The 17,508-nt window shown below is 47.2% G+C and overlaps 1 protein-coding gene across 2 annotated transcripts in view; it reads right to left on the bottom strand.

Moving 5' to 3' along the window:
- The window catches only part of MIB1 (MIB E3 ubiquitin protein ligase 1), a 123,805-nt gene extending 106,664 nt beyond the window's left edge, over window positions 1–17,141 (bottom strand). Inside the window, exon 1 of one of the 2 annotated variants that reach the window (XM_090039797.1) lies at window positions 16,792–17,141. In XM_090039797.1, coding sequence (XP_089895923.1) covers window positions 16,792–17,020 — 229 coding nt within the window. In that variant the 5' untranslated portion in view covers window positions 17,021–17,141. The remainder of the gene's footprint in view (window positions 1–16,791) is intronic. The other variant, XM_090039796.1, reaches the window with a different exon arrangement.
- Window positions 17,142–17,508: the final 367 nt, after the last annotated feature.

Here is a 17,508-nt window from a genome sequence, read left to right as displayed (position 1 = left end):
TTCTGGCCAGACAGACTGGCTTTCCCTTTGGGACAAAGTCCTTCAAGCACAGAACAAATTACCAGGAAGCCATGTTAAAAAATACCAGGAGTTATGAAATTACAGATGTAAGCATTATTACTATCCGCATGTGATATACAACAATGGACTAAAATGATTAACTATGCGGTAACCATGGTTGACAGGTGATGCTTTAGCTTAATTCATATTTATTATCTATAGGACAATCAAGGGTCTTAAATTCCATTTAATCTATATTTTAATGAAAGTACAAATAAAGTGTTTGATTGTAGCAAGCTCCTCAGCAAGTGTCATTAACTTCAGTAGGATCTATACTTTGATTTTAAAACTTTCTAGCCTTTATGGTATGAAGGATAATGCATCACAGATGAAACAAGTTCAAACTATTAGAGCAGCAGTCTGCAACCCTTCTAAGCTGCCGGCCAGAGTGACGCAGTTCAGGTCCCACTTCTCCCTACAGCAGCACAAGGAGACGGACTGCAGCTGACACTTCACCCTAACAGTGACATGGGAAAGCAACTGCTGCCAAAGCTCTGCGCTGCCAAGTGCCATCAAAGTCCCTTGTCTGCAGACCACATTAAATGAGCTTTGTGGACAGTAGGTCGCTGATCTCTGTACTAGAATATTTTCTTCCTAATACTGACAAAACAGAGCTCAGGTGTCTCTACATATGCTCACAGTTTTACCGAGCTGCAGCAAAGTGAAACTGACCTGCTGAACAATTTTCATTACTTCAATTTTTAATCCTGTGGACAACTAAACTAACAAACATGTCAACCTCATGCTACTTACGCAACAGAAGAAAAGTACTGGAATTATTCAGTGTATAGGACAATGCAAAAATTGATACTGTGACAGATTACAGTAGCACAGAATTCTCACACCACAACCCTTGAACTAAATAAATGCCTTGAAATTGAGACAGGAAACAGAATATTTTTTTTTGTCCAGGAAAGTAAGCAGTTTAACAAACAGGGCTTTCAAATGTGCCTTCTCACTAGACACTGATGCAAAAGTTCTCATGAAGATTTGCAAGCAGGTGAAAGTAAAATAACTTTTTTCTCCCATCTGGCTATTTATCCTAGAAAGGCGTTTCTCTTACCTCAACTTTTATCAGTATTTGGCTATAAAGTCATCTAGAAAAATTTCCTGCTTGGGTGCAAATATTTCCTTCATACCCAGAGGAAGAAAACAAAAAGGCTGCCTCCTGAGGACTACTCACAAACCCTAGCATAGGCAGCAACAGGGGCCAGGCCCAAAGCATTGAAGAAATTTTAAGCTGCACTATAGTCACATGGTAGTCTGGGCTGCCCACCATAAATTAGATAAATAGATCTGAAGGTCTAAATTTTTATGGCAAAGTCTCTCCAGATCTAAGAACAGCCCATGACTAGGTATGTACAAAGTTGGCTTAAGGATTAGGTATGTACAAAGTTGGCTTAAAGACAATTTAACAGGCAACACTTCTCAGAGCAGCATGAAATTGCACCCGTCGACTATGAAATCCTATTTTTAATAGCAATATTCTTCTAAACAAGTGACCCCCAACACAGGACTCACAGATAACATGCTACCTGCAAGGCCTTCCGACACTGCTCATGACCAGAGGACATTAAAAATGTTAAAACTGAGCTTGAGGCAGACAATCAAGTATGATGCTGATACAGTGAGTTACTGGATTAGTATCTTTGCCCATCAGACAAATAGTTGTTCACCTCTGTTCTGGCCTTGTGAATTACCACTACCTTTGGAGGTTTAAAACCTACAGTAAAGCTTGTTCATTGCGCCGATTTAAGTGAGGGGGGGTCAAAGATACAGCCCATAGGCTACATGCTGCCTATAGAGCCATATCACCTGGCCCTCAGTGCTGCTTACCACGTGTACCACCCTCTGGCTCTAATCCCACTCCATCAGGCACAAGCTGCATACCGTCCGGGCTCAATCAATGAGCGCAGGCTGCACATGGCACCCACACTGAACCAGCCATACACCCTGGATATGGGACCAGTCCACATCTCGGGCCATAGATCAACCCAATGGGCCAGACCCAGCATGCAGGCCAGTCTGGCACAGGCACTGCATATAGCTCGCATACTGGACCAGCCTCACATGAGGGGGTTGGATCCATACATGAGGGGCCAGGGCTGCATGCATCTGGCATGTGGAGCCGAAGCTAATACAAACACTGAAAGCAGCACATGGTTGGTGCCGGGCACATGCAGCACCTGCACTATTTGCATATCATGTGCCTTTCTTGAGCAATCCTACCCTACTTCTCTTAAATCTTTTTTTCAATCTTCTCTTCCCTAAATTGAGACTGATTATTGTTTTGACACTGCTGTTTGCTTACAAATAACCGGCACTACTTATTTGCTTTTAGAAGCAAGCAGTAGATTAAAGCAACAAAAAGAAATAGAAACCACCTGTTTTACACAATTGGATAAAAAAACTAAAAAAGGGAAATTTAATTTTTTTTTAAATCAATAAACTAGATATGCTTTTTTGATGGGGTTGGCATGCACAAAAGTGAAGCACCAGAAGCAAATTACAACAGTAAATTAAGATTCTACGTGTGATCTAACCCTGTAAGAGGCTAAAAAAAAATTCCATACCACTCAAGAAATTAGGACAAAATTATAGGTAAAACAAGATGAACAACAACACAAATATCCCTATACGCAATGACTGATTATTTATAAAGATATAAAAGGTATAAAGTGGAATAGCCAGTATCATGCAACTCAACTTAGTGCAGCTGTATGGAGACCTCAAGGGTTTTTTCTCCCACCTAACACTGAGAAAGTATTTCCATGAACAAATGAACACCCATCTGAAATCAGCTGCAGAAAGAAACAAAAGCTGTGGCAGAACGCTTTAAACTTTCTGGACATTCAGTCCCTGATCTCAGGGTAACTCTTCTCAGGAAGCAAAATTAAAAAAAAAAAAAAGTTTGAATGGGTAATTGCAGAACAAGAAATCATCAGCACGCTAGATTTGAAGGTAGGGGTGTTAAGTATGTTTTAAAACATGGACTACAGATTCTTATCCCATTACCTAAAAAATTTACCACCCCTTTGTTTCCACAGGTTCTTTACTTGCCTGCTTCTCCCAGCACTGCCCCCATCCTCTCTTCCCACCTTTTGTATTCAAATCATTCACTTCATTTTATATACCATTTTATACTTGTCCTTTCACAGCAGCTGACTTTGTGGAACCCTATGCACTATATATGAACTTATTTAGTCAGTCTGTAACATGCCGAAATCTCACTGTAACGCAAGTCATTCCAAACTACTAAAATAGATTTTTCACTGTAAGCCTTTCACTTGTTCATACCATAAATTAAAAAGAAACCTTTAAGAACATTGGCAAAAGTTTTCATATATCTCTACTTGTAAATCTGCTTTAAATATAAAACCTTAAGAAATTTCTAAACAATTTAGAATAACTAAGCCAATGTGTTACAGATGTAGGCCACCTAAGCCAAAAGGCAACCTTTTTTAGCTGCAGGCCTAAATGATCGATCCAACCTTGTCAGAAGCAGGTAGGCACAGAGAAAACAGCCCACAGGCAAAGGCTCCACTGCTGAACGCCACCAAAGCCAGATCCAGTATCTCTACAGGCTGGATCTCACCCACGGGCCAAAGGTTGCCTATCCCTGGCTTCAGGCAATACACCCAATAGTATTAAAAGCAATTCAGAGCTTTTAGATGCCTACAAAAGTCACTGATCTTCAGTGAGGTTCACATCCATGTCAAATTTTTGTCTCAACTTCAGCTATTTGAATTACCCATTCAAAAGTAACTGGCTAGAAATGGTAAGCAGAAGTGCATACTTCACTTTCAGGTAGTCCATATTACTGATAGGTTTTTCTTAAACTTGGTAAAAATGAAGTATTTCTCACATAAAGCATGCCCCTGATTATAACATGTCCCATTTTTCTGTAAGGCCCCACGAAAGACGAGAGGTCTAACCTTGGAACACAGGCAAGTACCCGAGGTCTGGGTACTCCAGAGCTGGGTGCTGCACAGTAGGGCCCAATCTGGCAAGCAGGGGTTGGGGGCTAGCATGCTAGGTCCAGAACCATGTGCTGAGTAAGACTGGTCACCCCAGCCATAAACTAGCCTCACACAAAAGCCTGATCCGGCAAACAGATGGGGAAGCGGCTCCAGAAATTTAGCAAGGGAAATGGACCAGTGGCAATGTTAACTACTGTGGCTCCCAAAACCACAGCAAGCAATGCTGACATTGCTCACCCTTTCTCCCACCATCAAATTTCCAAACCTGTGGTGAGCCCTTTTCCTGACATATAATGCACACCCCAATTTTCCCCAGCTACCTTTGGGGTTGTATGTAGGAAAATACAGTCCATCTTCAGAAACAGACTAAGCTTTGTAATTCTCAGTGACAACTGTGAACGTTAGAAGTACATGAAAGGTGTCTGCAACCCCGACTACAACATAGATGCTACCGGTGCTACCACCACAAAGCTTAATGACTTTTACTAGCAAAGTATGTCTACGTTAATGAAAGAGGAAGGAAAGATGCAGAAAAATGACCAGAAGGATATTTATGCCCGACAGCTTGCGTGCAGACACGTATAACTGAACCATTCCCAAATGTTACTGTTTGGGATCTGGTTCACAGTGGCTCCAACACCACGGGGGGAAGGTGAGCACCCAGCCCAGCAAGCCCCACAGTGTGCAAGCCAGGTGGCAAGTGGTTGCACCCATGCAGCTAGGTCACCTGTGACTGGGGGCCTTGTCACTTTTCTGCTTTCCATTGCTTCCTAAACACAAATCCAATGAACTAAAATAGCCTACAGAAGACTGAAGTCTGTAGTGCATTTGCCCAATTTGGGGGATGGTAGAAGGCTTGAATCCATACGATTTGGTTCCCCGGAATTGTGCAGTATGATGATAAGCTGAGGTCAGGATGACACTGGGGAGTGGGGGCATGTTGATGTGAAAAGCAGTGCAAAATATAATTGTTAGAAATACAGCTTTTACTGAACAAGCAATACAAGGAAGCTCATTGATAAAAAGTGCCAATAAAAGGCAGGGGGGAAAGGTGGGCAATAATGTTCTGGCTATATAGGAGAAGAGCCAGTTGCGGTAGTCAGTTGGTAAGTGAGAAGCAGTGCAGTATGCGATGTCAGGACTGACCAAACTCATTTCAGAGGATGCATGGTGTCCACACAAAGCACACCAAACTGATTCAAAGTGAACTGGGTCAAAATAATACTTGATTTTCCAGGTGCACTTTTGAACCAGCCAAGGCAGATTTAAACTGGTTTAACCAGCTTGCATGTGTGTCCACTTCAGGTTTAAACCATGTGTAAACTAGTCTAAGTCTGTCCATGCCCTAAGGGTGTGGATGTACATACATTTGGAAGCCTTTCAGAATGGGAACATGATAGTTACTTTTACAAGTGAACAAGCCAAGAATTAAGCATAACAACACCACTTTAACTTTAAACCTGGATGAAGCAGTATTGGAGTTGAAGCAGCTTTGCTTCATTTGAATCATCCTTGGCTTATTCACATGTAACAATTAGACCATACCAGCTGCTGCCCTTTTCAAAAGGTTTCCTTCTTAAGGGCTCCAAATGTATATGTGCCCACACCCTAAAATCTCTCCTAACTATATAGTTGGTCCAATAAAAGATATCACCAGCAAAAAGTCCCAGCCTCTCATATTTCCTACGAGTCAGGCAGACAGATATTAAAGCCAACTATTCTTTGCTTGACATGTAAAACAATATAACTGGTCAGCAAGCAAGAACTGCATTTTTATTTTTCAGGAAAATGAGACCTGTGTTCTCTTTTAACTAACTTACTCATATATTTCCATATGGTTTGGTAACTGGAAAGTGGACACTGGAGCTTTTCTCACACATGGTGGTATGCAACCTTTCCTTTATGTAGGACGGTGGGGAGGGGGACAACTGTTTTGGCAGACACACCACGAATGATGCACTGCACCCACCCACACCAAGTGCCTCTCCAACCCTCTTCCCTTGCCCTATCTACTGTTGCTCTTTCTACTCCTTGCCCTGTGCTGCCCTGCCCAATTTGCTACTGTGTCACCTGCCCCTTCCTGATCTGCTACATGCCACACACAGAGGCTGTCTGTGTCACTTGCAGCACCCATACTGCAGGTTGACTACCCCTGCCATAGGAGGATCTTTCTCTTTTTAATGAGAACTGAATTATGATTTTCCCCAATTGCTGCTTATAGTGAGACAACACCACAGTGGTTGCTCACATGCCTGCAAAACCATTCCTTTCTACATTTTCCTCAACACACTAAAGGAAGCAGCACACCCACTTTACAAAGAGGTGAGGATTTATTTTTTATTCAGCTTGTAAAGCCTGCATTGTTATCACACCTATTCTGTTATTGGCTTCAGCTGGGAGCCTATCATAAAGAGACCCTCCCTAAACTAGCTTACATTTTTATTATTGTTCAGATCTAAACACTTAGATCTAAAAACAAGCATCTCTTCAGTGACTATTTCACCTTCTTTTTTACATCCCACACTCAGTAACCCCTCTCCATGTACCGTAACACTGCTTTGGTACGTATTTCTCAGGCAAAAACTGAACTAGGCTTCTAAAGTCACTAAATACTTTTCAGAAAACAGTAGTTTTCAGTAGAGCATGCCATCTTGGCCTGGAGTAAATTGCTGAACTAGAGATTAGTCTCACGGTTCATCAGGACATTTCTCATTTTCCCCAAAATAAGTATTATAAAGCTAGAATCCTGAAATACTCTGTTATTTCCATGAATCTTCCAAAAATGATTATAGCTAAAACATTAGGGGAAAACAGTGCAACAGGCCTTAAGAATATATATTTTTTTAAATTATACCTACACCCTAGTAAGTCCTAAATCCACAAAATGCTGTATTCTGACAACTGTCAAGACAAAGCAGGGTACATAAAAATCAACATTTAAAAAATAAAATAAAAATACAGATTTTTTATCAGTTAATCGTATTTTTTATTTTTTAAGAAACCTTTAAAAAATAAACATATATTTTTAAGATACGTTAGAGCTCAAAGATATCATCATGGAATAGGGTTTATAACTTCCAATTATATACTATTTGAGACAATATATTCATGTAAACTTTTAGAAAAGTTTTAACCCTGGGGTAGGGCTGGTGGCCAGGGCTGGGAGCACTTCCCAGCCAAGGAGATGCATGGTGCCTGGGGCTGGAGCAGCCTTAGGCACAGGTGCATGTCTGTGTGGCTGCCATGAAGGAAGCCTAGGCCTGGAGAGAGGGGAACCTGGTGCAGAGTAACAGAGACCCCAGCCCCTCTCCACCACCTCACCACCACCTCCCACTTCTCCCCTCAACCCCATGCCCCTGCTGCAGTGCCACTGCCTACAGATGCCACAATGAAGATTGCTTGCTCCCCTTGGCTGAAGCAGGAGCCTGGCACCTCCCCCACCACCTCCTTCAGGCAGGTCCTTAGAGGTTGCACCTGCTGGGCCCTGGGCTCGCCATGTACTGGAGTGCTCATGGCTGAGAGCAGGTGGACAGAGGAGGCTGGAGCCAGGGCTGTCCCTGGCTGTGGAGATCCCCACGCTGTATTACAGCCATCAGGGGCTCGTTGGTTTTCCGACACCCTTCCCCTCCTCTCCTCTCACTCTTGTTCAGCCCTTCTGCACCTGCTTCATGAACTCCCAGCAAGCAGAGGGCAGAGGTTTCTGACACCTGCCAGCTCTGCCCAGTGCCCCAGCAACATAGGCGAGAGCCACACATGTGGCCATGCCATGTTGTACCTTCCCCGTGACCACTATCTACACAATCTGGCCAAACTGCAGCCCTGTGCCCCATTGTCGGTGCAAATACCTTGAGGGGCATGTGCCTTCCATTCCTCCCCATATACATTACCTATGGGGGGCAGGGCTTGGGGACTGCCCCTGCACCATCAGGGCTGGGAGCCAAGGTCTGGTGAGTCCAAACTGGCTCTGCATCATCAGGGAGCACTCCCACTGCCCAATGGCAAAGGGGAGGTCCAGGCACACCAGAGCTTGGCACGTGGCCCAGATGGCACGGGACCAGTCCAAGCAATCAGGGACCAAGCTCTGACAAGTCTGAACCAGCCCTGCATCCTCCAGGCAGGGGCCAAGCTCCACCTAGTCTCACTTACTCACACCAACCCCTGCCCCATACACTGGGGAGCTGGGACCTGGGGTCAGGGGCAGCTGAGGGACCCTTCCCACATGGCTGGGGGGAGAGGGCAGGGGGCTGCAGGTCAGGAGGGAGAAGCACCAGCAGGGCAGGGGGGTGGCTGTGGCTTGGGAGTGAGAGGCATCAGCACACCAATGTTACTCAATGCCACAAAGTGGTGGCAAACACAGCCACAGCTGGACCCACATCTTGGGAAACTCTGATTTTCCATGATAAAAAACCAAAATCAACCATCAAAATATACAGGTATTTAGAATAACTTTATTATAATGATTGAGGTACTGGTAGGCTTCCAAACTGCTTTAAAATGGTAAATATGTCAATAAAACATTGTGTACAACTGGTGTATGTGTGTGTGCATGTGTGATTTCATTTTTATCGCAGAAAAAGGCGGATTTGGAGGCTTTTAATCAGAGAATTTTGGAATTTTTAAACAGCGAAAACCAGGACCCCTGAATTCATAACATCCTAAAAAGAACACATGTAGAAAAAACAAGCCTTCCTTTGAGGCAAAACACAGATGTTTTGGAAATGAAAAGTCATGGGGCAGGCTGCATCAGGCTATTCTATCTGGCTTGCGGAAACTTTAAAAAATTTAAAAAGTTAATTATTATCTGCACGTGGCTGCCTGTCAAAGATGACAAGACATCAGAGGCAGTAGGACCCAGGGGGAGCCAGTGGCAGGACCCAGTGGCTGAGCAGCAAGACCCTGCCCCCACCCCCCACCAACCAAAAGACTGCTGCTCCTGATATGGTGACCCTTTGGCTGTTTCCCACCCAAGTGGAAAGCCATATAAGATCGAATAGATAGAGGTGGGGAAACCACCATGATTAGCCCACACTGCAGGACCCGGGCTGGCCCAGATCCATGGAGTCGGCAGGGCCCAGCCAGTAGAGAGGTAGAGAGGAAACAGAAATTATCACGATCTGCCCATGTTGTGAGGACTGCCCTGGGCCAGGCTAGTTCCATGCTGCGCCGTGGAGTCCTGGCCATGAAGTCCAGTATCGCGCAGTGTTGACTGGAGCCAGAGTGGCAGGCAGACTGGGGAGTGGCAGGGAGCCAGCGGGAAGCAGCAGTGGGAGCAGCAAGAAGCAGGGTGATGGGAACCAGCAGCAGTTAGGGGGTTGTGGAAAGCAGTGGTGGCAGCTGGGAAGCAGAGGCAGCAGTGGTGGGTAGGTATGCAGGAGGAAAAGTAGAGAAGCAGCAGAGGAATGGCAGTGGCACCCAGGAGCACAGAGCCTGTGCCAGTGTCCTGGGTCTGGTGGGGACCCAGGGTGGGGCAGCAGGAGCACAGAGCCTGGGCACAGGGTCTGCCTGACTGCATCACATGAGGCTCATACACAGCTTGCGAGAGCCGCATGCGATAGAGCCAGCAGTCTGGCCCCATGCCTCTCTCTCCCACCCCAACCACTGTACCCCCACACCCCCTCCCCCAACCACATACCCCACACCTATCCACCATACCCCCTACCTTCACTCCACACACTCGCATACAGCCCCTTACCATCCACACACTATATACAAGAGTAGGACTGTATTTTGCTTATTATGCAATTGTCTCTAGATACACTATGCATGCACACATCAGGACAAAAATATTTTTAAATAAAATTAAAATAAGCTATAGCAGATATTTTATTTTTTAGTATGATTTGGGGCTGGGGTTTGGTTTCAAGATAGCTGCACCCTCCCTCCCAAAAGGAATACTTTTGGGGCAAGGGGTGAGATTTCCGGGGGCAAAGGTCAGGAGTTAAGAGGTGAGACTTCTGGTCCCAAGATGGTGACCAGGGGGCGGATCACCCATCAAGGGAAGGGGTATCCACGCAGCTCTCAACGGCTCACCAAAATTCATTTAAACAGCCCTCCAACTGAAATAATTGCCTTCCCCTGGCCTAACATAATAGTGTCCTAGTCCTACCTAGGGCTCTGAGGCACTCTAGTAATCAGTGTTCAATTGCATGATTTTATAACTAGTATTGACAGGAGCATAACCCTGAAGCATTACAATATACAACACATCATTTAAAGATTCCTTTATGCTCATAAAGATGATTCTTGATGATTCAGGATACCCAGAAACAGAAAAGTGGAATGGTATTTTAATTCACTAAGACAAAAATGCTTATTTCTGTACCATATATACTGTATATGGTACAAAAGCCCTGTATACACACAATCAGAATAATGATATAACTTGGGGGTCTAAAATGTGTCAATTATTATAAAAGGTCATGGCTACCTCCATATCCTCAGAAACAGATAAATAGATTTAGGGCTCGTTTTCTCTGCAGAATGGTCTCAAGTCATAAACCAAGATGTAACCACACATACAAATATTTTGGTCACGTTTTTAACTTTGTGTTGGTTAGTGCCTTCTCCTCATCATCCTTTCTAATTTAATCTTTTTAATAAAGGTTTTTCTCCTCCTTTGATATTTATGAAACTCCGTTCCTGTAAGTGACAGTTAAACATGTTCAAAAGCTACCTCAAAAATATTTGGATATACTTCTATATACATACACATTTCATACCTTGTCCTTCTTAGCAGTACTGAAGTAGGAGACTTGCTACCTCTAGCTTTATCTCCCTCCTCTTACTATTTATAATAGAGAAAAGGAAGGACAGGGTGACACCTTAGATTAGCTCATTCAGAGAGGCATACGCTTTCATACTTGCACATCTCACAGCAGCCACTTTCAAATAGATGCTGTGATGAAGTAAACTGTCACCTATGAAAGCTTATACCTTTCCAAATGAGTTAGTCTCTAAGGTGCAACACTGCCTTGCCCTCTAGCTGACTTCAGGCTAACATAGCTAACTAACTACCTGTCTCTGTTTGTATAAGACTAACATCTAGAGGCTCTAATGGTAGGCAATGCATAATCAGAGAGTGAGAAAATATTTGCACCAAAGAGTTTACAACCTTCATAAAATAAGATAAAGGGTAGAAAGCAACACTATCACAGTGAGGTGCTGTGATTTGTCCAAGGTCTCACAAGATACCTTGTGTGGGCAGCGGAGTCCCCCAGGGCTCAGTCCTTGGGCCAATGCTGTTCAATATCTTTATTAGTGACCTGGATGAGGGTGTGGAGTGCACCCTGTTCAAGTTCGCTGATGACATCAAGCTGTGGGGTAAAGTGAATACACCAGCAGGTAGGGACCGCATCCAGGCAGACCTGGATAGGTTAGAGAAGTGGGCGGATCTGAACAGGATGCTGTTCATCAAGGACAAGTGCAGGGTGCTGCACCTGGGGAGAGAGAACCAGCATTATGGTTATAGGTTAGGGGCTGATCCTCTCAGCAGCACAGAGGCAGAGAGGGATCTTGGAGTCAGGATTGACTCCAGGATGAATATGAGTCACCAATGCAACGAAGCAATAGGCAGAGCCAACTGCACCCTGTCCTGCATCAACAGGGGCATCACTAACAGGTCCAGAGAGGTCTTGCTCCTCCTCTATGCGGCGCTGGTCAGGCCGCAGCTGGAGTACTGTGTCCAGTTCTTGGCGCCGCACTTCGAGGAGGACGTGGGGAACCTGTAGCGGGTCCAGAGGAGGGCCACTCATATGGTTGAGGGCCTCCATGGCCAGCCCTATGAGGAGAGGCTGAGGGACCTGAATCTCTTCAGTCTCCACAAAAGGAGACTGAGGGGGGATCTTGTAGCTGCCTACAACCTTATCAGGGGCCACCAGCAGGGACTCGGGAAAAGTTTGTTCACCAGGGCCCCCCTTGGAGTCACCAGGAACAATGGCCACAAGCTGTGGGAGGATAGGTTTAGGTTAGATATTAGGAAGAACTACTTCACTGTAAGGGTGGCCAGAGCCTGGAATAGGCTTCCCAAAGAGGTGGTGCGCTCACCTGTTCTGGAAATCTTCAAGAGGAGACTGGATAGGTACCTGGCTGGGGTCTTATAACCCCTCCCATCCCCAGCGCTCCTTCCTGCCCATGGCAGGGGGTCAGACTGGATGATCTGTCTAGGTCCCTTCAGACTCACTGATTCTATGAAATTAGTACCAAAACTCTTATTATAACACAAACTGTGTCTTATTCTGGTGACCTGTACTTTCATAGTTTCATAGTTTCTAGGGTCGGAAGGGACCTGAACAGATCATCTAGTCCGACCCCCTGCCATGGCAGGAAAGAATACTCGGGTCAAACGACCCCAGCAAGATGTGCATCTAACCTCCTCTTAAACACCCCCAGGGTAGGAGCCTGCACCACTTCTTTTGGAAGTTGGTTCCAGACCCTAGCCGCCCTGACCGTGAAGTAGCGCCTCCTGATATCTAACCTAAACCTACCCTCTGCCAGCTTGTGCCCGTTATTCCTGGTCACTCCTGGCGGTGCTCGGGGGAACAGTGACTCCCCCAATGCCTGCTGATCCCCCCTGACTAGTTTATAACAGGCCACAAGATCCCCCCTCAGCCTTCTCTTCTGGAGGCTGAACAGGTTCAGGTCCCGTAGCCTCTCCTCATAGGGCCTGCTCTGTTGTCCCCTGATCATACGAGTGGCCCTCCTCTGGACCCTCTCCATGCTGTCCACATCCCTCTTGAAGTGTGGCGCCCAGAACTGGACGCAGTACTCTAGCTGCAGCCTGAGTGCCGCAAAGAGGGGGAGGATCACCTCTTTGAACCTGCTTGAGATGCATCTGTGGATGCATGACAAGGTGCAGTTGGCCTTCCTAACTGCCTCTCCACACTGCCGGCCCATGTTCATCTTGGAGTCAATGATGACCCCCAGATCCTTTTCCGCCTCTGTGCTGACAAGAGGGGAGTTCCCCAACCTGTAGGTATGGTGCCGGTTGTTCCTCCTGAGGTGCATCACCTTGCACTTGTCTGCGTTAAAACCCATTCTATTCTCGTCCACCCACCCTTGTAACCTGTCTAGGTCTGATTGTAGCCTGTTGCATCCTTCCAGTGTGCCCACGTCCCCCCACATCTTAGTGTCATCAGCAAATTTGAACAGGGTGCTTTTTACCCCCTCGTCCAAATCACTGATGAAGACGTTGAACAGCGCAGGCCCGAGGACCGAGCCCTGAGGAACCCCGCTGCCCATGTCCTTCCAGGTTGAGAAGGACCCATCCACTACCACCCTCTGGGTGTGGCCCTCCAGCCAGTTGGCGAACCATTTGACTGTGTGGGTGTCTACACCACAGCCCCCCAGTTTCTTAATGAGAAAGGGGTGAGAGACAGTGTCAAAAGCCTTCCGGAAGTCCAGGAAGACTATGTCCACTGCTACCCCTGCATCTAATGAACTGGTGATCTGATCGTAAAAGGCCACCAGGTTGGTCTGACAGGACCTGCCATTGATGAACCCGTGTTGGTTGCCCCTAAGCATGCAGTCCCCTGCTGGCCCCTTCTGGATGTGTGCCAGCATAATTTTCTCGAACAGCTTGCCTAGGATCGAGGTAAGACTAACCGGCCTATAGTTTCCCGGGTCCTCCTTCCTGCCTTTTTTGAAGATGGGGACCACGTTGGCCCTCTTTCAGTCCTCCGGTACCTCACCAGAGCACCACGAGTGCTCATAAAGTTGTGCCAGGGGACTTGCAATGACCTCGGCCAGTTCCTTTAGAACGCTAGGGTGGAGATCGTCTGGACCGGCTGACTTGAATACATCCAACCCCTCCAGAAGGGGTTGTTAATCCCTAACTAAATCCTCGCTAACCCGTGGCCCAGGTGTGCCTCCCCCAGGGCCCGAGAGGGGCCCAGCAGGGAGGTGGCTGTTCTGGCCCCTACTTAGGAAGACGGAGGCAAAGAAATCGTTAAACATGTTAGCTTTGCTGTCTGGTGTGACGACCAAGTTTCCCATCGCGTCCTGCAAGGGCCCCACATTACCCGGGACCTTCTTTTTACCCCCTATGTATTTAAAAAAGGACTTCTTATTGTCCTTAATCTGGGAAGCTAGTCCCAGTTCCATCTCTGCCTTGGCCTTCCTAACTACCCCCTACATCCCTGAGCAACTACAGAATAGTCCTCCCTGGTGATGACCCCTTCTTTCCATTGGGTGTAAGCCTCCTTTTTAGCAAGGAGACATTCCCGGATGCTTTTGGTGAGCCACGGAGGCTTGTGTGCTCTCCTGCTCCCTTTGATCCTCATTGGGATTACCTTCCTTTGGGCCTGGAGGATTGTCTCCTTAAGGAGCGACCACTCTCCCTGGATGACAAGTGGCCAAAAAGCACAGTGTCAGATATGGCAGAAAGCACATCAGCAAGTCAGGTAGGCAGCGTAGGACAAGAGGCAGGAAGCAGACCAGAGGATTGGGAAGAGGATCAGAGTGGCATTCAGGGAGGGTGTGGAACTAATTTGTGACATGTCTGCCAAAAAGGTTGGACCTCACTACTTTAAAGACTACTGTCCTTCTCCTTACTGCTTATCATACAAACCCTCACCAGCTAAATCTAGCAGCTTGCCAGCTTCATATAGCAGTTCAAAGGGGATGCCCAAATGGGCACAAGCTTCAGGAACAGAAACCCTATTTAGTTTTAACAGTAAAACTCCTTGCAAAGACTTTAAAAAAAGCATGCTATGAGTTTCTCCAAAGTAGCATGAAAGTATGATTTGTCACCAGTACAAAGCAGGAACTCTAATATAATTTCTTGCATGGAGTAATTCATTTATATGCATATTGGATAAGCACATAATTTCCTTGACCACATAATACAATAACCCATCCCAATTTTGTCTTTTTTTTTTACCTCCTGCTTACAGAATTGTAAAAAATTCTGGTTACCTGCATTTGAGTCAAGTGCATGAAGTGCTAAAGCACATGAAAACTTGAACTGCACTCCTTGTAACTGGTGAAACTATGAATTTCTATGAGAGGCACAGATTTCTTAGGGCAATATCTTTTATTGGACCAAGTATGTAGCTGGGATAAAGTCAGACAAGCTTTTGAATGGAAGCTGCAACAGCGGCTGCTGTGACTGTGCTCCTGCAGGCCTCACCACATTTGAAAGCTTGTCTAACTTTACCCCAACTCCACAGTTGGTCCAATAAAAGATATTGCCCTAAGAAATCCGTGCCTTGCATAATTTCTGGACCACCTTGGCCACATCACCCTTACTACTCTACCATATCAATTTCAAGGTTGCAGAGGCATCCTAATACTAACTAGGCCCTGTCAATTCCAAGGCCCAGAAAGCATTTTGGGAAACCAGGGACAGGGCCTTTCACTAAGTGTCAAAAGGCTTGGTACAAACAGTTCCTGTAATGATTAAGCCTTGCTATTTTCAGCATGGATTGAGGCATCAGCCCTGAGGCTATGCTTTTAAAAGGGTGAATGCCACACCCTCACTTGTAAAAAATAGGGGGAGGCAATCATTGAACAGGGAGGGATGCCTCCATGAGGTCTTTCAGACGCACAAATTATTTCTAAGCAGGCTCCTCCCTTAGGGCATTTGTACACATGCTTGCGTCACAGCACCGGATGCTTTTAAAAGTGCCCAGCACTGCGGCACATGCGTTTGTATAAACGGCAAAAATGTGTCTGCGCTAAGAAAGTGGCAGCAGCGCACTTTTGAACTAAAACACATGATTTGTATGAACAGCAAAATGCACAGCACTGAAAAAATGGTGACAGCGCACTTTTGAATTAAAACGCATCAAAGGTGTCTAAGTTCAAAAGTTCACTGCTGCCATTTTCTCAGCGCTAACACACATTTCGCCATTTATACAAATGAATGTGATGCAGCGCGGGGCGCACACACTGGATTTCCGGTGCATCAGAGCAGACAAACATACGTGTATAAACGCCCCCAGAGCCCAACCCAAACAAGGAAAGTTACAGAGAGACATAAGGAAAACCCCTGTCATGAGCAGGCCAGCAAAGCACTGGCACATGCTGCCCAGAGACACTGCAGCATCTCCACCCATGGAGGTTTTTAAGCCCTGGCTAGACAAAGCCTTGGCAGGGATGATGCAGTTACAGCCGGTCCTGCTTGGAGCAGGGGGCGGGACTAGACCTGTGTTTCTCAACACGTGGGTCACAACCCAAAAGCAAGAATACGTAAGGTCGTGCACAAACTTTAAAAACGGATTCGCCTTTAACGAAGAAGAATGTGGAAATGATGGCTTTTCCCTTGCAGGATGGCAGAATTTCAGTCTGCAAGGGGCTGGTGCACGCACACCCCATCCTGCCCCACACAATGGGGGGTGGGGGCAGTGGGTCAGGAGCGAGGAGCACTAGGTAGTGACTGGGCCATCAGTGTTTACGGGTCCTGATCCAAAAACACTCATGGCCTGGGACTATGCGGTCCTCCCCCACCACCACATTCGAAGAGGACCCATCCTCCAGACTAAGACACCCCCAACCACTGCCAGACAGCAGGCTTCATTACAGGCAGCCCCAACCCCCACCCCAGAAACCCAGTTTGCGGTGCCCGGCTCTTTGGGCAGATGCAATACTTTTCATGAGACCAACTAACCAGCTGAAAAAAGTGGTTCTCTGCAAGCCTTCAACACAAGCACCCTATACTTAGCAGAGAAACGTGCCAAGCAAAAAATAAGGGGGGGTGAGTTTTTTTTCAAGAGACAAACACAGCCCCCCCATTTTCCTGCCCCACCCCGCTCACCGGTGGGCGCGCTGTCGAGGACGCGCAGGTCGTAGGCCCCGGAGCAGCGGTAGTTGGCGGCCGTGCCGTTGTCCCACACCACCACCACCTCCTCGGGGCTCTCGAAGCTGCGCACGGTGCCCGCATGGCCCTCGCCGCCGTCCTGCTTCCCCCACTTCCAGTCGGGGCCGCGCACCACGCGCGCCCCCACCCCCTCCACCATCACGCGATTGTTGCGCGAGCTGCTCATGGCGGCGCGGAGCGGGGCAGCGGCGCCCCGGCCTGCGCAGATGCCCCCACCCAGCCCCGGCGCGAGGCCCTGCGGCAGCTCCCCGGCCCCAGCCCCGCCGCTACATCCGGGACCCGCGCGGGCCGGATCCGGGAAGCCGGGGGAGGGGCAAGTGCCGCTTTCCTTAGTCCTAGCCAATGCGCATGCGCTGCCCCCAGTTGTGACCGGAGGGAACGGGAGAGCGGCGCCCCCTCCTGGGCCCGGCCTGTCTGGCGCAGGGCGGGAGGACAGATCGTGTCCACGGCGGCTTCTGACCCGCACAGCCCACGGCGGGGGGTGGAAACTAGCGTTTGTGTGACATTCAGTGGATGAACGCGTGCGTGTGTCCGTCAGTCCACAGGAACACACGCATACGCACACACACATTAGTCCACAGAGTAACAGACACGCAGGCACGTGGTGTGTTGCACTAAATGACCTAACACACGCACGCATGCGTGATGCTCCGT

This window comes from Crocodylus siamensis, chromosome 3, assembly GCF_052110815.1.
Source record: "Crocodylus siamensis isolate JL-2025a chromosome 3, ASM5211081v1, whole genome shotgun sequence".
NCBI lineage: Eukaryota > Metazoa > Chordata > Crocodylia > Crocodylidae > Crocodylus > Crocodylus siamensis.
Note: the sequence above shows the minus strand (reverse complement) of the source record. Positions and strands in the feature narration are given on the sequence as shown.